The sequence below is a fragment of the Puntigrus tetrazona genome, chromosome 7, assembly GCF_018831695.1.
Source record: "Puntigrus tetrazona isolate hp1 chromosome 7, ASM1883169v1, whole genome shotgun sequence".
Classification (NCBI taxonomy): Eukaryota; Metazoa; Chordata; class Actinopteri; order Cypriniformes; family Cyprinidae; genus Puntigrus; species Puntigrus tetrazona.
The window spans coordinates 28,041,495-28,067,958 of NC_056705.1; the positions used below are offsets into that span (position 1 = coordinate 28,041,495).

The 26,464-nt window shown below is 39.1% G+C and overlaps 1 protein-coding gene across 3 annotated transcripts; it reads left to right on the forward strand.

Annotated features, from left to right (window-relative positions):
- Positions 1-1,079: 1,079 nt before the first annotated feature.
- On the forward strand, positions 1,080-25,861 carry map1aa (microtubule-associated protein 1Aa). 3 transcript variants are annotated; one of them, XM_043244584.1, is made up of 8 exons: positions 1,080-1,300; positions 1,780-1,881; positions 14,947-15,029; positions 15,180-15,320; positions 15,457-22,405; positions 22,505-22,737; positions 22,979-23,175; positions 25,138-25,861. In XM_043244584.1, the coding sequence occupies exons 1-7, from the start codon at positions 1,117-1,119 to the stop codon at positions 23,132-23,134; spliced, it is 7,848 nt and encodes a 2,615-aa protein (XP_043100519.1). In that variant the 5' UTR covers positions 1,080-1,116; the 3' UTR covers positions 23,135-23,175; positions 25,138-25,861. The 3 variants fall into 3 exon arrangements, with proteins under 3 accessions (XP_043100519.1, XP_043100517.1, XP_043100520.1); XM_043244582.1 differs by having other exon boundaries at positions 22,979-25,861; XM_043244585.1 differs by lacking the exons at positions 1,080-1,300; positions 1,780-1,881 and adding an exon at positions 10,624-10,724 and having other exon boundaries at positions 22,979-25,861.
- The last annotated feature ends 603 nt before the right edge of the window (positions 25,862-26,464 follow it).

Sequence of the window (26,464 nt, forward strand, 5' to 3'; positions counted from 1 at the left end):
ATTCTGCATAATAATAATAATAATAAGAAGAAGAAACAAAAATAAAATAATCTAAAAAAATAAGACAAATACGACCAAGCAAGAAGTCCTAGAAACAAAATGCAAATCCAGTAGGAGCTGCAGAGTTCAGTGTGGAGCAAATGTTCCTGAGATCACTGCATAAAGATGACCGGTATGTGAGTGAGGAAACAAACACATTATACAAAGAACCTACGAGACAATTTCCAGTAATTAGTCGGCCATCAAAAAAGTAAAATATCACTGTATAAATTACATTCTTAAGGTTCCTAGAATAAAACACGTGAAGGCAATGTAATGTAAAATATTGTTTGTGTTTTGAAAAAAAAAAAAAAAAAAAAACAGCAGAGGGCGGTATATAATCCTTCTCTTTATGCTCAGCAGCCGCAATAAGGACTTTGCAGTAAAGCTCTTAAAGGATGCTGACTCATGACACTGTGGACATGTTATATATCAAGTATCAGCCAGTAAAAGCCACTCTACCCCAAGCCATGACTTACAGATCGTTTTTCATCTGCACTGCATAATATCAGTATATCACACATATCATTCAATCCCATCGGTCGCTATTCATTTTCACGGAGAATGATCTTTTAGTCTCATGTCGTGTTTATGTCATTTACAAAACCCAAACGTTAAGCCACAGTAGAGAGAATGAGCATTTTTAATGCACCTGTTTAGATCAAGAACAACAAAGGAACAAAGACTTTCATCGAAAATAAGATGCAAAGATTATTGATCACGAGCACGTGATTACTGTATGATTAACCACAGCCGGATGTCTTTCGGTAAGAAGGGAAAACATCAGTTTTTGAGAATTAATTTATTCTGGATTGAATCCAATTTTCTTGGCGTAATGAAGAGTCATTTGCAGATGGAGCGTAAACAACTATTTCCCCCAGGTATCTCTGAATACATAATTGATGGCGAAGTTGTCATGATGAAATGCAAGCGTTTATGGCAGCCGATAACCAATAGCGGGACGTGTTTTTCGAGTCGCTCTCTCCGCTCCTCCTCCGATCCCGCCTCGCGGAGCGGGCTGGTGGCTGCAGTTGTCATGGAAATGCAAGAAGTCCCCGAGCTCCGGATTCGGTTACCATGGAAATGCCGCTAGGAGATGCTGCTGCAGGTCCTCGGGAGAAGCGCGAGATTATTCAGCACCTTGGACAGCAGCGCTGCGTCGGTCCTCCCTTCTGCCGGACGCGATACTATATGCTTATTGTGATCGGAGAAGTCGCGTCAGATCACCAGCTTGAGTCAGTGAAAGAACACATCAAACGGGGTGAGTCGCCAACTTTTGGTTTTTTCTGCCTTTGGGTCAGCAGAGTCACGCGTGAACCAGACGTGTTTCGGTTGAACAGCTAAAGCGAAAAATCTGTTAATATCTGAGCATCATGCAAAGACACGTGTGCACGCACATGCAGATGATATCTGATCAGTATACACTGAACGAACGGTGCAGAAACTATTTCATTTATGAAACTGGAAATACATTCCACAAGTAATTACAAAGGTAACACTTTGAATTAAACGTGACATTTTAAAGACACCTGGGAAAATTGAGTTTTATATTTTGAATGTATATTACCGTATACATTAAATTATCATTTCATTTACGTGAAATTTGTGTTATTATTTTTATTTTCACAGTGTATGTTAGCAGTAATTTCAATGGCAAATTGTGTAAAGTTTGCGTATGGGACGTTGCTTGTCTTGTGGTGTTTTAGCATTGCATTGATTTATTAAATGTGCGTCTAACAGGGATCCTGTCGTGGGATGTTGATTTGACCGTTTGTGACTTGAATAAGGAGCTGAAGCTGTTTGAAGCCAGACACTCTGCCCAGTTTTCATCAGAGGTGAAAGGTCAGTAATTAAAGATCAGCTTTAAATTAAATGCACTATTTAACCAGCAGCATATTGTGTGGCGTCTGGTAGCAATGCGTGTTTGATTATTTATTGGTTTATTTACTTTTGCAATATTTGATACTGCCAAACGTAAAAAGGTGTATTTACGCAGGCGAAAATGAAGTTGCTCTTTTTCTTTTAAAGACGAATGGGGAAAAAAAAGCTGCATAAAAATGATCTCTAAAAAGTGATTTCTCCCTGTGCAGACCAACCTCAGCCCCTAATATACAGGTATGCTGCTTTAATTGCTTTGGAAATGCATTCATGCTACTTCTGGCATAAGAAAGCCCTGTGATGTTGTGAGATTCACAACATATGTTAGGTTTACCCTGTCAGATTCACAGTATTTGTGATAGCAGGCAGCTTCCTGCTATTTGACGGGTGATAGATTATGAGAAGGTGAGAAGGTGAGCGTGAGGCAACAGTTAAATGAAATCGCAGGGAGAAAGATTAGATTGCATTGATGTAAGGCTTCCTTTAAGGTTGCCCTGGCAAACGCAATGAAATGGCAGCATTCTGTAAATGCATGCTCACTTATGAAGTGCATTTGTTTTAATCAAATTATTTGTTCTGTTTTTCAAGTCTGGCTCTGTTTGCATTTACATTAAGCTACTAAAGTTTGTGCTAAATTCATCAGTATATGCAGCTTTGTGCGTGTGTGTTTTTTGTAAACGTGATTTGTTTGTGCTTCAAGGATGTTTATAATTTATAACTGAGCAAGATCAGCTCGTCACCTGTTAGTTTATATATCTCTGTTCTGCTGATAAATATTGTTCCCTAAGAAACGAAGGCAACACGCTTTGCACGTTTCCAGGCAACACGCCTAAAGCCTAAACAGCTCTATGTGTGGAAAAGGGAGACATGGCTGTTATATGTTACACTTGTGAGTCCTTTTATGCGTGCCATAGAATAAGGATTGGAAATCAGTAGCGCTTAAATAATATAATGCAAAAATAAATAATTAAATGCGTGTGATTAAAGGAATAGCCCATCAAAAAATTAAAATGTGCTAATTTGGATAAATTTAGCATTAGATCCCTTGCTCGTAGATGGATCCTCTGCAGTGAATGGGTGCCGTCAAAATGAAAGTGAAAACAGTGGATAAAAACGTTGCAATTAATCAGTTAATATAATAAAGCAAAAATCTATGGCCTGGTTTCACAGACAGGCTTAGCCTAAACCAAGATTAGACCATAGTCCAATTAGGACATTTAAGCATAATTGTTATAAACATTAGGGGGGAAACAACAATGTTATGAATCTTAAGACAAAGCAAAATCATTGACCTGTTTTAAGACAGTCAGTGCAAGTTTCTTTCAGTTGAAACAGCTTAGATTTACATTTTAGGATTAGATTTAAGCCTTGTCTGTGAAACCAGGGGTAAGTGTTTGCATCATTAAATCCATTAACAGCCCATTACATTTTTAGCCTTAAAATGATGCTTCTGGCACAAATATGAATCCTCTGTCCAAGAGAGAAGTATACAAAGGTCAAGCAGCCTTTAACAGCGAAAACCATTTAAAATTTTTATTTTTACGTGAGAGCACTGGGTTTTCAATGGAAGTGGTGTAATGCTGAATTTATTTAAGTTTCAATGAAGAAACAAACTCTTCTACATCTTCCATGGCCTGAGAGTGAGTACGTTTTCAGCGAATTTTCTTTTTTTTACTGTATCACATATCGCATTTGCTCTGTTGTAGAGAACATGACATTTGCTGCTCTGTTTGTGTCTAAAGTGCTGGCATTTCTGAGCAGCTGATCACAACATGCTATGCTGCACACTGCAACCATCAGCAGATATGAAGCTAAAGAGGATAAAGCATTAAATCTAAATTTACTTCCTCTGCAGCGTGGCACACCAGCGCCCGCACACACACACACACACACACACACACACACACACACACACACACACACACATGCATGCACAAGATTGCATAAATTGCATGGTCACTCTATCACCGCTTACACCACCACCTATTTTTCTTGTCTTTCTTAATCTTTCTATTCTGCGGTGTTGTACATCATGGCTTCAATCTAAACTCTCTGTTAGCCTGCTTTATGCCATATGGTTCCTCATATGTGACTGCTGACTCTCTTTCTATCGCTGCATGAATTAATCGCCAGTCCCTTCTCTATCTTTCTTTATACCGGTGGATAACAGTATTGATAATATTATCCTATATAATGTGTCTTCCAAATGATTCCCTTCACCAGTTTCTATTCAGTAAAGCAGCAGTCCACGTGAGACCCTATCAGTGTATAGTAGAGTCTATAATGGGCTTATGGGTCTTATAGATCAGAGCTCTTGCTGGTGGGATGCTTTAACCCTTTCAGCACCACACTGAGAATGAAATGCTATCTTTTATCCACTTGCTTGTCAGGACATCAAATGGAAAAATGTGGCCGTAGAGTGCTTTCTGTAGATCAGGGCTATTATAGTAAACTATAACCATAAAATACATTTTGTTACTTGAATAAATGCATACATTATAGCAATAATATAGCAACGTTTCCTCTTTTTTAACTAACTTGATGTATTAAAATGCTAAAACTGAAATTAAATATTTTAAATATAATCTATATAGTATATTGAAAGGTTACTCCACCAGAAAATGAAAATTTTGCCATTAATCACTTACCTCCATGTCATTTCCAAACCCATTTCCAAAGCTTTGTTCATCCTTGGAACACAAATTAAGATATTTGGGATAACAACCAGGAAGATTTTACAGGTGTGGAACGACACGGGGTAAGCGATTAATGACAGCATTTTTATTTTGGGGCGGAGGAACCCATTAAATATATTCTACGAACAGTGGCCGATTATTTAAGCATAAGTTATTGTTAAGACAAGCCATTGTTTTAGTGATTTCCCCAAGCTCTGTGAGGGCAAATGCTATTCTGCTGTGTGCACTCAAGTGAAAGATGCAATTAGCTCTCTGAATAAGGGCTGGACAGATAAAATGATATAATGCTCCGCCGTCACTGAGGGACAAAACTGCTTTGAAGCCAGAGAGGCTTTTTCTCACTCTCAAGGGCAGACTTTGTAGAAAGCCAGCTAAGTGCCAATCCACTGATCTCTACAGTCCAACGGCCTCAAAAGACAAGGTTCAAACAGCATCGGGGACCAAGGAAACTTTGTGGCTCCAAATGATATTTGAACTCGGTCATTAGAGGTCAATCGCTGTTGCTAGATTTGAAGTTATTCATCTTATGTTTTTATTTTAGGTTATTTTTGTTTAAATGAATGAACAGTTTTAGTTTTAGCAGCGCTGGGAATCAGAGCATAAACAATGCCGTGCATCTCGTCTGTGATCTCTGACAGGCTGGATAAATCAGGTCATTTTTTCCACATTGTTAACTCTGCTAGTTATTATGCTTCCTGAAGACTGGAAATCTGTACTAAAAATGAAACATGCAGAGTATTTAAAGCGGTTTGTTACTTTTTGAAAGTAAACCAAATGGAGAAATGTCTTTTTGGAAAGCTTTCAGTTGGGTATACACTGATGCTAAACTGAAGGTAGTTTCTAGTAACTCTATCTGATTCATCAGTGAGTTTCTAGCATGCATTTATTCAGTATCAGGGTTTGACCTAGTCTAGAAGTCAACTGGTCTTGCTGTGAACTCCTGTCCACTACTATTACCTCTAATTCTGTCTTGCAGGCAAAAAGCTGCCTTTGTTATTTTACAGCCTGCTTTTTTTGACCGCAACATCATTGTTTGTATAAGCCAAGGATTTTTCTGCTGGTGTTGTTTAGTATTATCCGATGCTTAGCCAGGAAACAGACTTCAATCGATAATAAACTCCTGTATTGATTATTAGGTTACAAGGTGGATATTTCAGCCGGTTATCCCAGAGACCGTAAAAGCACGCCCGTCCCAGATGCTTGACTAGAATATTAATGAAAAAATGCTAAACTGCTGCACCCACACAGAGCTTCAAGTGTTTCATTTGTTCTATACCTTCCATTATTCCCTAGATGCAGCTTATCATAATGCCCGTATTTACAGTAAGAGATGTAGTTCGTATCCTGCCACCTGTCATCTGTATCCGCACACTGACTTGTTGGTTTTGATCGCCGTGCGTTTGAGATAGAAAGGAAGTAGTGTGAATGAAATCTTTCTGTAACGAGAAGAGAGCAGAAGCTCCCTCTTCTCACAGACTGGCTTCCTCCACTTCACCCAGGTCTCTGGCAGGTGCCGGTCACTGCTGCTCCGTTCTGTACAGACATGGTTTCCATTGTTTTAGCCAGCAGTCGAGGATGATGGATGAGGACTGAGCATGCTCAGTACGGCTGGTCTGCCACTCCTGCAGCTGTGCTTAGAATACTGATCAGGACGTGAGTGCAGTGTCATCATGGCTGACTGCTTGTAGATGTCAGAGCACGAAGCCATAGGACTTTTAGTTAATGTGAGGTTTTAAGCACCGAAATAAGAGACTTTTGACTTTTGTTTCTTTGTTCTTTTATATGCAAGATGAAAATTACCTTACACGTATATTATATAACGAGATGTTTCATAGCACTTGCATATTGTTGCTCTTTTGTTGGTTTTGATTGCATCTATTGCAATCATTTGTAAGTCACTTTAGATAGCATCAGCTAAATGACTAAATATCTATCTATCTATCTATCTATCTATCTATCTATCTATCTATCTATCTATCTCTAGAGAGAGAGAGAGAGAGAGAGAGAGAGAGAGAGAGAGAGAGTTAGATAGATAGATATCCCCTATGTGTGTGTGTGTGTGCAAGCTTTTGTTTGTGTGTGTGTGTGTGTGTGTACTGGCATTTGTGGTTTATGAGAACAAATGTGCATATTGACATGTGTACTACAACGTAAACTTGGTTTATAAGGGCAGTTCTTGTGTCCTCATAAAAAAAGGCTTAAAAAACACAGTAAACATTGTTTTATTAAATTCATTCCCTTTAAACCACAAATGTAAGTATGTGTGTTTGTTTGTAAATAAAAAATATGCTACACATGTTAATATATAACCAGTCATATTTATTTATTTGCCCTTGCATTAGCCTTGTGCCATTTCATAGCTACACAAAGCAGTACAGAGCCGGTTTTCATCGTGGCAACACTGAAAATAGTAATAGGCAAAATCTTTTTTTAATATATAGATTGCACTGATTTTGAAAAGAAAACCTGCATTTTCTAAGCAGGAGAGCAAGATTTGTGCTGCTGAATGAATTCCCATATGACCTCTGTCTCAAGAGTAAAAGTGCAAGGGATGAGACATGAAAGAAACCTCTGGCAACATGTCAACCGAATAAACTCCAGGACCAGTGAACAGAGGTCAGCAATAACTTTAGACTAGTGCTTTAATTAAATAAAAAAAAATGCAATATATTCTGTTAGAAAATAAATATCCTGTATAATTTATTTCTAAAAAAGATAAAATTACTGTATTGATTCTGAATTGATGTAAAAAGCCTATATACCCCTCCTATATGTGTTGCTATTCCCTTATGAGTGGTTGCCTTTTGAAACTTCAGCCAGGGATTTTTACAACCGACACAGATGGATGGGTCCTTGAGCAATCGTTACAGATCCCTTCACCTCCCTGGAGGCAGCAGGGAGGAGGCTGGAATGGTCACCATGGCCCCAGCTGTCTCGGGCATTGTTCAATTCATTTAGATTTTTCAGCAACATGCCGCACGTTAATGACTGTGACCACAGCTCGCTGCTGTAATAGCCTTTATGTGCAGCACGTTTGGTTGTAAAAGCCTCCGAACATGCAGTTGGGACTTAACTGCACAAGTTTCTAAGTAATGCTCAGAACATAATTAGGTCTATAACCAGGGGAAATTGACAGGGCGGACAAAAATGAGCGATGAGTCTATCAGAGGTGCAACTGCAACCCCCTCTGCACTGATAGGAAGACGAGGAGACGCTGCTTTCTAATTCAATAGCTTTTACACTTGTTTACGAAGGCTTAATCTTGTTGTATGCCATGATGTGAGTTTAAATGCAATTAGTTTATAGCCGAAGCTATTTATTCCGTAATTTCTCCATTACAAAAGAAGTGTGGAAACGATTTTCACTGAAAAATTTCTGGTGTGTTTCATAATTAATACAAGTAGCACATTAAATGAAACGTGACATTTTAAAAGTAAAAAACGTACGCATGGGTTGATACCCTAAGGCACAAAAGCTAAAAGGGAGATCTTTGTATCTTAGCTACACTGTAAAAAAAACGACAATGAATTTAATGGTAAAAACTGTAAAATGCTACCGTAAAAAACCTGTTAGATAGTTAACCGTAAGTTCTACTACTGTATACGGTGAAAAAATGTATTGGACATTACATGTAATTGTACCGAAGTAAACTGAAGAAGAATGTATAATTTACAATGAATAACCATAAATTGACAATCCCAGAGTTCCCTGCATAGCTTTTCACATTTAATGTTTTTTTTGGGTGGGGTTAGCTGGTGTTTAGTGTTGGTGTGAATGGCACTGTGCGCCTTCATATGTTAGTATTTAAAAGCTGCTTGTGATAGGCTTTGGTTCATCATGTGACTCTCTCATCACCACCTGCTTTTGGTGGTTATTGGTGTATTACAAAAATACAAAACAGATTTCAGTACTTCAATAGGTTGATATATTAAAGGACTTTTTTATCCAAAAATGTTGCTACTGTATTTATTTACTGTGAAATTCTGGCAACCACAGCTGCCATTTTTTACTGTAAATTTAGTTTTTTTACAATGTACCCATAAATTGTACAAATGACTACCTTAAAGTTAGATAACAGTACTTTAAAAGTACATATAGTGTACTTGTAAAGGAGTTTACTATAAAATCATTAAATTAGACACTGGATGCTAAAATCACATGTCCAATTCATGTATTTGTTACTGCAAAATCTAATCTTGGAGACCTACAACACTGAACATGAAACTGATTTTCACAGACACCGAAACTTGAGCTGTTAAGTGAAGTGTTGATTTGTGATTATCTCACCTTAACATTAGCACAGAAAATGCAAATCGTGTCTTAGACGTTATAGCGTAAAAGACTATAAATCTCTTGGCTTATGAGGCCCGAAGCAGAGAGGGCTTTTACAGGGGTCCGGTGTGTTTTCTAGCGCTGATTAATAATTCAGGACGGGCTATTGATTGTGCTCTTTTATACCCCTGCAGTCTGCACATGAACACTGAGCGTCAGCATGCTGCTCAGGCCACCGACTTCAGTCTGCTTGATGGTGGCATTGATTGCAGGGCAGGAACTTGCACCACGGTGAAACCCGAGCCCACGCCCAGACTCTGGAGCAAAAGCCTTAGGAAAGACGGGGCGGGGTTTTTGCTGTATAAGAAAAAACACTGTTCCCTACTGTTAGGGTCCAGAACACAGAAATAGTGTCTGTATACAGTTTGGACCAGTGCTTTGCCATATAACTTTTTCTCTAACAAGAGGCTTTAAGTCTGCAGTAATGTGCTAATGCATTACCGTTTAGTAAGAGCAAGATGTTATCATGGGACTGTATTGAAAGGATGAAATAACTGAGATGATTCAAGAGTTGAACACAGGCTGTCTAGCAGCAAGGGTGCGGCAGCCAGACTGCTGCTTTGAACAGTTGCTTAGGATATGTCTGGAAGTGTCTATTTATAATCTTGTAATAGCATCAATTTAAATTTGATTTAACAAATGCAAACCCCTCTTGCAGCAGAGAGATGCATTTATCACCTCCGGCTTTTAAAAACACAGTCCCTCAATTAAATCCACTTGGAATTAGATAAATCATCTTTTTTTTTTCTTCTCACATTTCTGTCTAATTTTGATTTAGCATTTAATGCAGTGTACATATTCCTCTTTGTTTTGTTAGTTTTAGTCTCTGGATCTGACCGCGTGCTCACCGTCTCACTTATAAACACAAGTCTGCGCCGGCCCGCTGTTAAAGAGGTGGTCAGAGCCCGGCAGACTGTCTGCGAGAGAATGCTGATGGAGTACAGTTAATGGGTCAGATTTTGGCAGTCTTGCCCCGCAGCTGTCGGCCTGGGATCAGCTGTACATAAACTGCTAGGCCCATGCTTGCCGTTCTTGACCATTGGAGCACCTGAGACTGAAAAATATTGCTTGAGCTGTTATATATGTCCAGCTATTTTATATTCATTTTGATATTATGGTGCTAAGTCGATATCTTTGCTTTCCCGTTCTGTCCAAGTATTGTGAATAGAGCCTCTCTAAATATGAGAGCTGTTTTTTGCTATAGTGAAAGTGATTTATTAGATATAAGACGGAAAAAATATTTTAAGTACAATGTTGGGTAAACCCCAGCGAGATTCAAGAGAGTTTTGGGCTGTGTTTTGTAATCATCAGGTTGACAAAAAGTTCAGAATATGTTTTATTATTACTAGTAGCAGTGTTTGGTATTATTAATCAGGTAGCAAACTGTAATGCATGAACACTACTAGACAATAAATTGAATTAACATTTTATTTATAGATTAATACGATATTATAGAGCAATGCATACTAATAATAAAAATTGAAAACAGGTGAAATGTAGGCCCTTGAAATACTTGCTCTAACCCAATTGGCAAATTGGACAACCTTTATTTGTGTTCTCCCTACATCTTATTTATAAAAGACTTCCAATTAAAGACACAGAAATGTACACTGACATGCTTATTACATTGTTGCATATTTCTCATTCTTCAAGCGTCCTCTTATATCGTAGCGCGTGAGCGGAGCCGGGCTCGTAGGCCACACCCACTCCCTCTCGCGCACTCGCGTGTCTGTGTGCGCGCTCGCGACGCGCCATACGCGCAGCTCAGCATCAGCAGCGGTAGGTCTAATCTATCATATAATTCTTCGGATGTTTGATTATTGGCATGTGCTTCGAATATCTTGCTCTCCGTGTGTGACGTTCATTCACTAAGGGTTGAGTCCCGCCGTGTCGTCGCCGCAGCCGTCCACCGAGCAGGTCCGTGTGGGTTCGGGGCTGTTCGGGGATTTATCAACCTCTGCAGGTTTATGTATCTAAAGGTCACAAAAACGAGCCGTCTTAAAGCGCGTGTGATTACGACATTAGTGATTAAATGTAACGGTACGGTCGCGCTGTGCAAGGAAACAGAGATGCCAGAACCATAAGAAAATGTCTTCGACAAGGAGAGGATTGTGGAGTAGAAATATGTGTGAGAAAAATAAGTTGATTTATGACCCGTTTCCTAATTTTAGATAGATTTGATTATTCTGTATTAAAGTTGTTGTTTTTTTATGAACCGTTATATTTTTTTCCCTAACTGAACGATTCTCAATATTGCCAGAAATCGCTGCTTAATTTGTTGGAAACACATTATTTTTTTATTTTTTACCCTGACCTAGATCTTAACTGTGTTTCTGATTATTATGGGATGAAGCGCGCGCTCGAGCATGAGGTGAAAAGATGTGCGTTTTGCACAGGCAGAGACAGGCCAGGCAGGCATGAATCTCGTACATTACTTCATTAGATATCTCTGGTGATGCGCTGTGCTCTTCACACCTAGTAAATAATTGCATCTTAAAGGGATAGTTCACGAAAATCCAAGCGTCGGGAACTTTTGGAATAGGAATGATTGTAAAACGCATATGGAGATGTGCGACAATGCGACTGAATGAAAAGATGTTATCTAGGGAAATCATCATTTTGTTCTGGTGTGGATGATTATAAACAACGATCAGCCGTTTGCTTTGCTGAGGTCAGCGTTTTTTAATGCGTTTTGCTTCCAGATGACCGCTTGAGTGTTTTTACCCACCCCTTTACACCTGTGTTTCCAGTTTTGTTTAAAGACCAAAGCAGGGCCGAAAGCACAAGCGTTATTGTCCCCCGGCCGTTAATCTGCAAAAGCGATTACGGATGCAAATTATTTCTGTATCATTTTAAATGGACCCTTGAAGCTTTCAGCTCGTCTGCATGCAACAAATAAAATCCAAAACGGGCACTTTAGGGCCAGTGCCCTCTCTGTGCTTTGTATGATTTATTGCATTTAAACGAGCCATTTGTATAAACTCTGCTCATATTCCTCATTCATTGGCTCCAGCTGTTTACAGCGTAATGGGGTCTATTACACCACAAGAGCATACATATGAATGAGCGCTCAGCGCTTGTCTTTCTGTGCTATAAGGAGACTCTGTCTGCTTGTTAACAAGTACTTTGACTGACATGAACTTGTCGCTGTGGTTTCAAAGACACGGGTAGGACACTTGTAGTGGTCAGAATTTCACTGCTGTGGTTACGATTAGGTGGCTTTAATAAGATTACAGGTGCTTATTGAATCACCACCCCTAGATAACTGTTTAAAAAGTGTTACACACCTCCTCTCTGTCTCTCTCGCTGTCTCTTCGTATCACACATAGTGCGATTTAGAGGCAGCTGAGCAGCAATCAAGGACGAGGCAAAGATCAAATTAAACAGCATCGGCTCAACAAATTTAATACTTATCTCATACAGAAATGTAGTGGTTATTGCTGTTCGAGGACAAAAAAACGGTAATCCAGCAGCAGCTGAAAATATTTAAAACATGAAAACATTCGATTGACTTCAGCGATGATGTTTTGACAAATCATATGTACACTTTATCGTACCGATAAGTAAATAAGCAGAATTGTAAGTATAGTTTCAGCTGTCAGGATCGAGTTTTATCTGGTGGCGAAGCTAAATTAGAGCTCAGATGTCGCTCAGATGGCCATATCTACTTTGAAATAATGATCTCTTAACTCAAAGGCATGTGTTGCTGTTCCAAAATTAGCTAAAGCGAGATTTTGCGGTAAAGATGTTGGAGGCACAGTGAGTTCAAAAGCAAATATTAAGGGAGAGTTTAAAACTGTTTAAGCCTGCGAGGCGATCAGTCAGTCTCACTAATTTCTTCCCACTGAAAGCGTGTTTCAATCGCTCCGGATCACTTTATCATTTAATCCTAAAAGCCAAGATTGCTGGTGATGCTTAATATGCACAAAGCAAAGTTCGTTTCTGGATTGCATTCAAATCTAAGACTGACATTTACCAAATTAGTTTTAGTATGTGTAAAATACATCTCACCCCAGTTGTCATTGTTTTGCATTCTCAGTTCAGTGAAACTGAATTAGCTAATTTTAGAAACCATCTGCTAAGCTGCTAAATATTACTGTTACTGTGTACATGATTGAAGTGCATATAAATCACTTATGGATAGTTGTTCTGAAATAGTATTTGATATGTTTTTTCTTGTAGACTATGGGCAATTTATGCATTTTCATAGTATCCAGATCATACTAAGCAGAGCATATGTTCAGTGAAGTGACCTGAATATTTGACTCTGTTGGGCTGATTATTATTGGATGAACTCTATTCTTAACCTTATTTAGTGCAAGCTCATAATTCACAGAATAAGCCATGCTGGTTAACTTTTTGTGCGAAGTGATAAATTGATCTGTTTGCTCCACAACAAAATGACTAAGAAGGAGGAGTTAAATGTTACGTTGCTTCAGCATGTTTTCATATGCCCAATCATCTGTAGTTATCTGGGTCCTAGTGCTATACAGTACATAAATAGCAGATGACTATGGATATGAAAATATGGTTATTATTATCTGCGGCATGTAATATTGTGCCATTAGTATTACATTTATAGTATGCATCTAATAAAAATCTTCAGAATAGTTTTTTTTTTTTTTTTTTTTAGAAAAGCACAAATCCTTTTTACATCCAAATTCATCCATCCGACATGAACTACACTAGAATTTACAAATGCAGTTTTAATTTTTGAACAGTAGTAAGGGGAAGGTGTGCGTATGCTCAATGAAGGTTTGTGTATGCTCAATGTCACAGGAGACCATGCATCCTGATTTAGCTGCTCATAACCTTCTGTTATCTGTTCTCCGTCTCAAAGTGAAAGCACATCTGAAGGTCATGTTGACAGCTGTCCCAAAGCATCCTGTAGGAAAAGATGTCTTAATGATGTCAAATGTCTGGAAGGTCAAAACTCAACCTAGCGTATAAAGGACTAGAATTATATGGAGTTAAATATAACAAGCTACAATTCCCTAAAAGGTTTCCGCTTTCAAATAAACGTTTATATAGAGTTTAAAAAGAGTCTGAAGGATAAACTGGGTTGGGACTATTTGAAGTGCACTGCTACCATCCAGAGTACATAGTATGAACACACAGAAGTGTAGAGTTTTTACCTACTCCATATTATGCTAGAAAAAATATACATATACAAAAAAAAAAAATCTCTGTTTTAAGCTGCCATCTGATCCGCTCTATTTTTCTTGCTTGTATCTAAAATCAGACTCATTACATATATGAAGTCTTAACGATAGCTTTTTTCAAGCTCATCATGCTTATAATGTTACATGCATTACGCTACTGAGAATGTTTGAGAAGCCTAGTCAAATCATCAGTGTGCTATTTGAGTCCAAACGCCCTTGTTCCTTTCACTGCTGTGAAAATGACCCTATAAATATACTACAGAAAGATTTAAATCAGTGACGTTTAAACAGCCAGTGAGAGGTTTATGTTTATTATAGCCTAATAACGCTCAGGGTCGTAAACTTGTTTGTATGTTACTGTGCAATGCTGGATTTACATTTTCAGCTAGAGAAAGGATTTTTCACCCTTTCAGAAATGCTGCAATGCGTCGCGCAGCACCAAGACTGGGTCAGTGTAACGCGGCTGGCGGCAATCGCCAGCTCACTATCCCCATGGCAACAGCCAATAGATTTGCTTGCAGGAGCTTTGCAATATTGTTTTGATTGCATGGAATTGAGAAGACTGTTTTCACGGGATTAGTGTACTCTTGCACAGCAGCAGAAAGAGACAAAGAATGATTAATAAATAGTAACAAAATGCATAAAGGCAGTGATTGCATCATCCCAATACGTTGCATGCTGTTATATTATTATTCTCAGTATAAAATGCTTTAACAAAATCTTAAAAATTGTCAATAAATATGCCATAATTATAAAAATCAGATGAGAAACAGGATATGATGAATATGCAGATTTTAGTGCATTTTAAACATTCAGTGTTTTTTAATTCCATTTTTTAGGACAGAGACTTTTGCAATACAAGAGTGATGTTCTTGAGACTGTTGTGTTGGTGAATCCTTCTGAGGAGAACATTGCTATAGAGGTAATTATAAATTACAGAATGTGTTTTTTTTTTTACTTCTCCAAGCCCTCCCTTTTTTTTATTTGCATGCAACCGTAGAACCATCTAAGATATTCAGTTATTGCTTTAACTGTCAAATTTAACAGTAAATGCAATCTCTTCCTTTTCTAGTTTAGAACACTGCTCTGTGATTCAGCAGGACATAAGTTATTAGTCCTAAGTGGGCAAAGTACTGAACAGAGCGGTGACATTATCCTGCAAAGTGGAGTGTTTGGTTGGAAAAATTTCTCTGACATTCTCTCAAGTCGTAGGGTAAGTGACCACTGCACCATTATAGGTCTCATGATATTTCACGGCACTTACTTAACAGCATTTATTCATTGCTAAAATTTGTAATTTGTAATTTACATTAATTTGTAACTTACATTTTGCCATTTTCTTTTTTCAGATTAAAGATCTCCTTAACCAGCCATCTGCAGGTCAGCAAGCCTGTTTGACTGTGTCCAGTAAAGGAGAAGGGGGCTGGAGCTCCCTAGGGTACGTACAGGAGCAGAGCACATTGAAGTACAGACTAAACCCAGAGCCTGTGCTGCCTGAGATGGAAGGGGTTAGTGAGTTTACAGAATATGTCTCTGAGACAGTGGATGTTCCCTCTCCATTTGAGCTCCTAGAACCACCAACCTCAGGAGGGTTCCTCAAGTTGTCCAAGCCATGCTGCTATATCTTTCCTGGAGGACGGGGTGACTCTGCTTTGTTTGCAGTCAATGGTTTTAACATTTTAATCGATGGTGGCTCAGACAGAAAATCTTGCTTCTGGAAGCTGGTGAGACATTTGGATAGGATTGATTCTGTTCTCCTTACCCACATAGGAGCAGATAATCTTGCTGGAATAAATGGACTGTTACAGAGAAAAATTGCAGAGCAGGAGGAAGAGAAGAGTCGTGGTTCAAATACTTATGGAGACTGGATGAAAAATCTGATATCACCAGAGCTTGGTGTTGTGTTCTTTAACGTACCAGACAAGCTGAAGGCGCCTGAGACCACACTTAAAGCAAAGAGGAGCATTGAAGAGGCCTCTCTCACGTTGCAGTACCTTCACAAACTGGGCATCAAACCTGAGCCACTATACAGAGTTATGAGTAACACAATTGAACCTTTAACACTCTTTCACAAGTTGGGTGTTGGCAAACTAGACATGTATATTCTGAATCCTCTCAAGGACAGTAAGGAAATGCAGTTCTTTATGCAGAAGTGGGCTGGTAACAGTAAAGCTAAGACTGGCATCGTCCTGGCCAATGGCAAAGAGGGTGAGATTTCAGTTCCTTACCTCACATCAGTGACAGCTCTGGTTGTGTGGGTACCTGCCAGTCCAACAGAAAAGATTGTCAGAGTACTGTTTCCTGGAAATGCCCCACAAAACAAAATATTTGAGGGGCTTGAAAAGCTGAGGCATCTCGATTTCTTGCGATATCCAGTAGCCACTCAAAAGGACATGTCATCTGGAGCTCCGCCTCCACTGATTAAACAAACTAAAATGAAGTTGAGAACGGATAGCAAAGAAAGTCTCAAATCATCCCCTAAATTTTCTTCCACTACAAAAGCAAGCAAGAAAGAGGCAAATGAAGACATTGAGTCAAAGAGTGACTCTGTAAAAGAGAACAAAATTGAAAAGAAAGATAAGAAAATAAAAGAGATTGTTAAAACTCCCAAACCACTTAAACCCAAGACAGCATCACCCGATTCACTTAAGCAAGAGAAAAAGAAGCTGCAGAGAGAAAAATCTCCTAAAAAGCACATCAAGGAGAAAGCATCTAAGATGGAGGAGAAGAAAGACCAGGAAAAGAAAGACACAAAGAAAGAAAAGGCAGATGTAAAAAAAGAGGACATTAAAAAAGAACTCAAAAGTAAGGAGGAGAAGAAAAAAGAAAAAGAAAAAATTAAGCCAGAATTGAGAAAACTCACAAAACCTGACTTAAAGCCCTTCACCCCTGAGGTCCGTAAGACTCTGAACAAAGCAAAGGTTCAAGTAAAGCCTAAAACAGAAAAAACTAAAGCAGCTAAGGAGCAAGAAAATAGGCCAGCTGCTAAGCAAGCTTCAGTAGAGAAACGGGAGAGTGACAGGTCCTTAGTCTCCTCCCCAGAAGATCTTACCAAGGATTTTGAAGCCTTGCGACTGGAAGAAGAGCTTTCCAAGCCCACTGAGAGTAAAATGCTCCCAGATTTTCAGCCTGCAGTGGTCAGCGTTGCACCTCACATTGAATCTCCTGATGAGGGAATAACTACAACCGATGTTGAGACAGAGTCCCCTCATGAGGAAAGTGTACCTTATAGAGTAAATGAAAAATCCCCTTCTAAAATCATTGATAGGTTTGAGGATGAAGGTGCTACAACAGAAGATGACATAGAGGATGACTATACCACAAAACAGAAAAGTACTAAAACATCAGACTTTTTGGAAATGAGCAAAAATAAAGAATGGCAAGAAAAAGCAAAAGAAGAAGAAAAAGAGTTGAAACCCAGAAAGAGTGACAGTGAAGAAGAAGAGGATGTAATTGAAAAAGCAGAGCTAGAGGAGGCGGAGGATTTAGTGCATGAAGAGGAGCTCAAGTACAAATCTGATGAGGCTAGGAAAGAAAAACTTGGAAAGGACTGGGAGACAAAACAAAGTGACATTAAATCTGCCAAACCTCTGGGTGCTGCAGAGCATGTTTCATTCATCCAAGATGAGACCATTCCAGGTTACTCTGAAACAGAGCAGACCATTTCTGACGAGGAGATCAATGAGGAAACAGAGGAGCGAATCCCACATCTTCAGTATGATGTCGGCTCTTATGACATCTCTGTTCCTGATGAACCAGGGACTTTTGACACCATCCATGGCATGAAACCACCAACCATCTCTGTTGCTTCTGAGTTATCATCAAAGGGTTTCGCAGTAGACCAGGAGCCAGTCCTATCAGCTTACGCAACCAATATAATTGCTGCTCCATTGGCTGAAGAAGAGCATATTTCATCAGCCACCTCCATCACTGAATATGACAAATTATCATCTTTTGCAACATCTGTTACTGAAGATCAGTCTATTGCATCCGTGACAGCACCACCCACTGAAGAGGCAGGAAAAAGCTCTTTACTCTTAGATACTGTAAACAGTATACCATCATCTGTACAGACAGATGCCACTCAAGGAAAGGAGTACCTTCACTCTGCAGGAACTATTTCTCCAACTTCGTCATTAGAGGAGGATAAGTGTTTTAAATCACCTCCTTCTGAGGAATATCAACCCATCATGCCGGAAACGGAAACTACAGTGAAGGCTGCTGTTCCCCAAAGTTATGAGGATGAAGAGGAAGAGGAAGAGGATGAGGATCAGACACCAAATGTTGATATGCCACTTGGAAAGCTCCATGAGGGTTATGCATCTGCTGCCATGCTTGAAGAGCAAGCTCATGACAAATTTCCCATATCAGCAGCACCTATTCCAACTCAGATGATGTATGTTGGCACACAAGAAAAAGATGAAAAGGGAATCTCACTCTCTAAGGATGAATCTAAATTGGGTGCCTCTGAGAAAAGTTTGCCTTGCACCTCAGAGACAAGTATTGTTTCAGAGAGTGAAGAAAGATGCCTCAGCCCAGATGACAGCACTGTGAGGTTTGCCTCACCTACTCAATCAGGACCGACCAGCAGTAGCTACTCTCCCACTGAGGAGAGGTCACAAAAGCCACTGATTATGGACAAAGAGGAAAAACTAGATAAGGAGACATTCGATTCTCAGAGGTGTTTGGCCCAAGAGGCCCCTGCTGACAAAAAGTCTGTGAAAATAATTGATGATGAAGTGGATCCTTTTGGAAAGGAACTCTCTGGCACTAAACCTGCATTATATGACTCAGAAGAAGATGAAGAGGAAGAGAAGGAGGATTATTTTGGAAAGGAAAGCTACAAAGTGTGTGGTAAAACTAAATACAAAGAGGAGAGGGAATGCACTTTTCTTGATGAAGAATACTCTGAAGAGACATCACCCCTAAAAAAGGAGAAGCTGTCTGAAAATGAGAAAGAATCTGTGGATAAGGAAGATAAACCACAAAATGTGACCTACTTGGGCCATGAGTACAAATCCCAGATGCTCAGCTCAGGAGAGGAAGATGAAAGTGAAACCGAAGATGGTACTTACTCAAGCGTAAATGTACCACAGGGCAAGTTAGATTCCATGTCAGCAAGCCAAGGCAAAAAAGATGTGTCATTCTCAGAGATAGATGACCCAAAAGTGATTTCTAAAGACACCGATAAAAGTGTTCACTTCAACTTGTATTCCTTCCCTGAGTGTGAGAAAGGCCTTAAAGGGGAATGTGAGAGGGTGGTTAGGCAAGATACCCCCTATGTTGGGAAGAGCTTTACATACTCTGATGTGTACGACAGTAAATCCAGTTCAGTGGATTCCTACTCTCCAAATCTGCCAAAGGAGCACACTTTTGATGATACTGATCTTACTCCAAAGAAAACAGAAAAGAAGGATTCCCTGGATTCTTCCGCTGACAAGATTTCTGACCTTAAAGCTTCAGAAGAAATGGAAGCATCATCAGCTTCATATAGTGAAACACAAGATATATATGGGGCAACACAGATAAAGGATACACATGAAGAAACATTCTCTGAGAAAATAAAGGAAGTTGAAGAAAAGAAAACTGAGAAAGACTCATCTGTTTCAGCTGAGAGAGACCCATTTTCAGTTAAATTTGAAAAGCCAGATTTCAGTGGAATGGCAGAGGCTGGTACATTACAATCAGGCCATTATGCAACTGACAGCTTCAGCTCTGATTACAGTGCTAAAAGTATGAGTTCTGTGTTAGGCCAGTCTACATTTAGCACAAAGGAAGTCAAGGCTGGTGACATGAAGATGTTTGCTGATGGAGAGGATGAAGACGAAGAAGATGATGAAGACGAAGATGACGAAGATGAGGAGTACGGAGAGCATGAAAGTGATAGTGATACAGAGAAAGGTGCTAAAGACAGACAAGAGAAAGATGCGCAGCACTCTCTAAGTAGTGTCATCAGCACTGTACCTACTCAATTCCAGGATGTAAAGAAAGACAGCATTACACAGGACTACAGCTTTGGATCTGACACCTATGGGAAATCTTTAGGTTCATCAAAATTTGAAAGTCAAGAGGGTCACAAGGACTCATCACAAACTGTTAAAGGGGATGCCTCACCTTTTCATACTAAAACTCATATTACTGGATCATCTGGATTTGAACGTTCTTCAAGTGAGGAGAAAGATGAGTTTGTCGAAAATTACGAGAAAGATGTCAAGTCATATTTACCCATCTCAACAAAGTCTGCTGAAGATAAATTATCTACTCACTACGATGGCAAAGACATTGAGTTTGACAAGCAAAAGACACCAGATGGAGCAGACAAAAAAACAGGAGACCCTGTTTCATTGGGATTCAGTTACACAACTATGTCGGCGACAGCATATTCCTCTTCTTCTTCTTACAGTCATTCCTCATCAGCTTCAGCTTCTCTGTCCACTAGCCGGCAGTTTGGGGATGAGATAGAGACTCCAGCCAGCACTGGATTTGAGTACTCTTCTTTCAAAGATGAACATTCTCCAGTAACAGACTCGCCCTTCTCTAATTCTGGTGGGCAGGCTAAGGATGAATATTTGGAAGTGTCCGAAAAGCTGACCCATGCAACCACTACAGCTGAATCTAGCCTTGCAAGATTCTCACCATTATCACCTTTTGAGGAGATCAGGCCTTTCCCTTCACATGCTGGCACTTGCAAAGGTGATAAGAAAGAACCTGCTTACTCTACAAGCAATTTCTCAGAACAAGGTCCACAAAGTCAGTGCTTTTACAAATCGGAGTGGGAAGAGGACTCAAGATTGCAAGATGAATTTGGTGCAACTGGACCTTATACCTCTATTCCTCCGACCACACAGAAAGACACCATGCCTGAAGATCTGTATGGCGCTTCATCAACGCTTCAATTTGAGTGCCCTGAAAAACAGTACTATGAAGACACAGAGAGTAGTGAAGAGGAGGATGATTATATGTACGAAACCGAACAGGATAAACTTCAGTACCAAAGATCTCCACTTACAGCTCAAGCAGATAAGAAAGATAGCACATTTTCCTTGGGTGAGACACTAACAAAGGACATGTCTTCTGGTTTGGGAGCCACTATCCCAGATGCACGTACCTCACATACTTCCTCTTTTCCTGAGCCCACAAAACCAGACACAACAAACGGGCCTGCAGAAGTCAGTTTGAGTGCACCAGAGGCTTTTGGAGGAACCAGCAAGGTGGCGATAGGCTTGTCAAAAGTAGAGCCGCAAGGTCAAGAATTTGACGTAAAGAAAATTAGAAGCTCAGGTGAATGGGAAATGCAGCAGCAACAAGACATCTACCCAGGAGCATCCCCACCTCATTATCGACATGAAGATGAATATGAAGAAGAAGAAGAGACTGAGCCAGAGCACCCAGCCCGTCCTCTTTCTCTTTCTTCCACAGACCAACCTTTCCATGCTTCTTATTACGCAGATGATCCTACCAGACACAATGATGACTATCCTTCAGATGTTGGTATCCATCCACATTCATCCACAGCTTCTCCAGGCTATTCCTCTTGTGAGTACAAGCAGAGGAGAGGAGACACATCTCCATCCTTTATCAACCCAAGCTTATGTCAACTTTCAAGTGATGAAGAAAATGAGGAACAGAGAAGCCAAGGATCCGATCAACAGCAACCTTCGGGGAAGACCAGGTCTCAGAAACAACCCCATCACCACTCTCACAGTCATCAGGGTGAGGACGGCGAATTGCAACACTTCTCTGGAACAATGGCTGCTGGAATTAGTGCCAGTGGAGAGGACACACCTCCAACCTCGGTCAGTGAACCACTGCATTCCCAATCAGATTCTGATGTTCCACCAGGTACAGAAGAGTGTCCATCAGTTACAGCAGAAAGAAACAATGACTCTGATGAGGATGCAGATTACCTGCCTGTAGATAAATCATCTGGAGCTTATGGGGGGAAGCATTATTCATCTAGGTCACCTACTAAAAGTCATGATCCCTTTCCGTCACCAATGATGGATCCTGCACCTTGTCCCCCTCGCCCTGATGTATGTATGGTTGATCCTGAGGCTCTATCGAGCCTAACCGACAAACCAATCAAGAAAGATTCCAAATCAAAGGGTTTGCGTAAATTAGGCAAGACAAAGTCCTCATCTCCTGCTCGGAAGCCTGATGCTAGGCGAAAGAGGTCCCCATCCAAAGAGGCTTCAACTCACACCACTTCTCTTAGGAAGAAGGAAATGGAGGATGATCTATCAAGGTCAAGCCACAACACCGGCAAAGGCCTTGTCAATGGCCTTAAGAACAGTGCGGGTATGAACATTAAACATTTGAATATTCAAATTATGAAAGAACAGTTGTTTTGTATGGCAGCTTCACACTAACAGCAAGTTTTTGTTAATTTCCCAACAGGATCAAATTCTGCAAAATTCAGTGCATCTGTGCCCCCTGGTCCTCCTATCTATGTGGATCTGGCCTACATTCCCAACCACTGCAGTGCTAAAAATGTGGACCAGGAGTTTTTCAAACGTGTTCGTTCTGCATATTATGTAGTGAGTGGAAATGACTCCAGCAGTGCAGAACCGAGCCGCAATGTACTAGATGCCTTGCTAGAGGGAAAGGCACAGTGGGGATCCAATCTACAGGTATAATATTCGTTAATTGCTCTCTCTGTGGTAGATGTCAACATTGTAACTTTGTAATTTGCTGATTAATTTGAACGATATTTTATGGATCCTATGCATATAAATATTTTGGTTATTATTTGATATTTTTTCGTCAGTTTCAGTTTCAGAGAAGATTTCTAGTGGGTCAAAATAGTTAACGCCATAATGCATTAATGTCACAGTATATATTAATGTCTTATTCTCTCTGTCCTATTTGTAGGTAACATTGATACCTACTCATGACACAGAAGTGACCCGCGAATGGTATCAGCAGACCCATGAGAAGCAACAGGAGCTGAACATCATGGTCCTGGCCAGCAGCAGCACAGTTGTGATGCAAGACGAGTCATTCCCAGCCTGCAAAATAGAGTTCTAAATTCAACATGGCTCCCAGGTTCACATCTTAACTCCTGAATGGTCCGTTACAGCCTTAATTGTAGTTTACTCAGTGTAAAATTCTTAACCCTTTGCTTTTTAACTTCCCAAGGTTTAAAACAGCACATAGTGTCTATTGCCCAAAAACCCAGTCAAACCGTGTGACCTTTGATTATTATTTCTTGGTAATGAAAGTTATTAGAGTGCAGGAGAACAGAAGGAAGATGTGCCTTTCACTATATACTTTTCAGGGTGGCTTTTCCCTTTACGTTATACAATACATATACAGTACAATACAATACAATACATACATGGGTCTCCAAAATCATTAACCCTTTTGGACCCTTTTGGATTTTGGTCCAGGTCCTGTTTCAGCTAGTTTTCATGGTTACGTTCCCAGTTCCCAATTTTATACTGAACAAGGTTACCAAATGAATGTGCTAAATACAATAACAAAGTTAATCTATATAGCCTTGTTTACAAAGGCATCTAAAGCACAAGTATACCTCTTCACTTACTTTTAAACAAAAACACTAGAAATTCCCTAATACTGCAGCTGAACTGGATGAGATAGTACGTCCTTGCGAGGTCCTCTTTCATTGCTTCACACATACACACACTATATATACAATAATCGTCTATTAATCAAGTTATCGTATGTTCAGATACCTACTGTGCGAACAGCAACTGAGGCTATATACCTCAGCAGAGAGATTAACCAATACCTGGGTGCTAGTATTTCAGAAACAGGAATAAGAAAAAAATGTTGTGCACAAATGACTTTACATTCCTGACTCGCTTTGCATTTGTGTCGTGGAGTGATGGCACCAAGTGATAATAACAAAAATAATATATTGCTACTAGATCAGGACAAAATTGTGTTTGTAAACTGATTATGAAAAAAGGATAGTAAGTTTATTGCCAACGCTGAATGACGGAACGGAATCAAATCTTATTTTGTCATTAAATGATGTATAAAGTGTATGTTCTCAGAGTTTATGATTATTTTTAGTGTTTATGAAGTTCTAAAGTATGTTTTATTACTGATTTTATTCAGTTCTGAAGATAATTAACCTTGTAATGAGTTCCCCTTGATTTCTATAGGTTATAAAATGTATATAGTGCAAATTTGCTTACTGTAAAGGAATGGAAAGAAAGGATGACTGAGACTGCATACGTAAGCCAAAGTTTCCGGCAATAGAAGTGCATGGTGTTCAGTGAATAATCTATGTATGGAAGTCTTTACTGTGTCTTTGTGTAGGGTTACATGAAAGATACGAGCCAGCGATACTGCACTGAAACCTATTCCAAAAATGTTATAGTGTGTTTTAAGTTGTTCAAAGAGCGTTGTGGCTTTTCTATGGGACATAAACCTTAATCTTAAATCATTAATCGCTTATTTCACAGTCAGTATGCAATGAGGATATAGATTACATTTTGAAATATAAAAGAGAGTTCTTGGCCACTGATTGAAAGACACTATGAGCAGTAGTGGATAGTAGAAAACATGCTGTCATGAAACGCCCAGAACTGCAGAAAGGTATATTATCAGCGGCGTAACATATAAGGCTTAAAATAACCGATTTGATGAAAGATAGGGGCCGGGTTTAAGACGAGAAGGGTGATGATCATGTATGATGAATAGTAAAAATACTGTATGCGTTGCATGTATATTACCATGAGGTTGAACATGCATTTGAGCACTGCTATGCTTTTAGGTGCTTGGCTTAACTCTTATTCTATTAAAGGAGGAAGGTTCGAAATGACAATGAACTTTTTTCTGTTGCATTCGAGTCAAACCGCTCTATATAATGTTCGTACTTTTCGCGAGATGATTTAATTTGTGTTTCATAGTCTAAGATCGGATTGTCGACCTTCATCTTTGGATTTCCGCTAAGCCGTATTCACGACAGGGCAGAATATGCTTCAGCGTAATCCTTTATATTTCTCTGAGGAGCAATGTATGAGGATCCACAGTTAATATTTGCCTCTAATGTTTTTAAGGTGCTGTAACTTTTGAGCTACTGGTTATTTGGCTGTGCTGCTGACGTGGTGAAACCCAGATGTGACTCTCCGCAGCACCACAGAAATTAAACACTAACACGTACCAGACTGCAGACTGCCAGATCACGTGACTCGATCGCTGATCACATTTTATATTCAAGATTTGTAAGTGTCCGTGTGACTATCTTTACTTTCTTTCGTTTTTTTTTTTTTTTTTTTTTTTTTTTTTTTCGTTTTGAAGATGAAGACTAAATGTTTCAAAAGATTTGAAAAATAAAATAGTCATGATGTGCTGTGCAAAACATGTTGAGTTTGCCATCTCAATAGCATCGAAACTTTGAAATATAGCATTCCATCGAGCCTAGCTGTTTAATGCATGTGATCTTAAGTTTGAACTTGTATGTAATAGTTCATAGTTATATTAAATAAAGTACTATTTTAAACATATATTTAAATGATAATTGTCTCAATTGTACTGAAAGGCACATATAACCAGACCGCGCTATCATTTCCAGCGTGCAGTGTTGTTTAAAAAAAAAACAAAAAAAAACGTGTACTTGGATTTATTTTCCATTTTTCAGATTTTCATGACCTTTGCTTTCATTTCTCTCTTTTTTTATGTGCAATACTCTGTATCTTTCTTTAAGCTCTCTAAATGAGTGTCTACAAATATGTTGTAGGAGGGTAAACCTGATAACCACTAATAAAATATGTTAATGGGAAACGACCAGTTTTTTTTTTTTTCATTGAGTCAGCTGACAACGAATCATGAACCGTGTCTAATGAAACTCAAATACAACAATACAGGAAAAAGTAACGAAAACTACGTACCCACTTTATACCGATTGCCCTTAAATATGGTGTGTAGGCCTAAATTCATAATTTGATACAGACATTTGCACTTGCTTTGTATGCCACCTCAATAGAAAAGTGTTTTACAATTAAATATGAACAAAATGGGTATATTGTGCCAATCAGTTCTTTAATTTATTATTAAATACTTAGTATTTAGGGACACCAAAAGTTTTTAATAGTAAAATATTATATAGTTTACTTGTCAGTGTGACAACCCCATTATAGATTATATATTAATATTTTTTTTTCATTACTTTTTTTTGTCATTTAGTTCTTAGTAAGTTTTTTAAAGAAATATTACTATTATTATTATTGATTTTTATTATTGATTTTTGATGTAACTAAAATAAAACAACGCACTCCTATTTGGATTTCGAGCCTGAAAAGAGTCAATATGATTTTTAGAATAATATATATTCACAGAGGATGGTGGAAGTGTTTAGGAGCACGGAGGATCTATCTATCTATCATC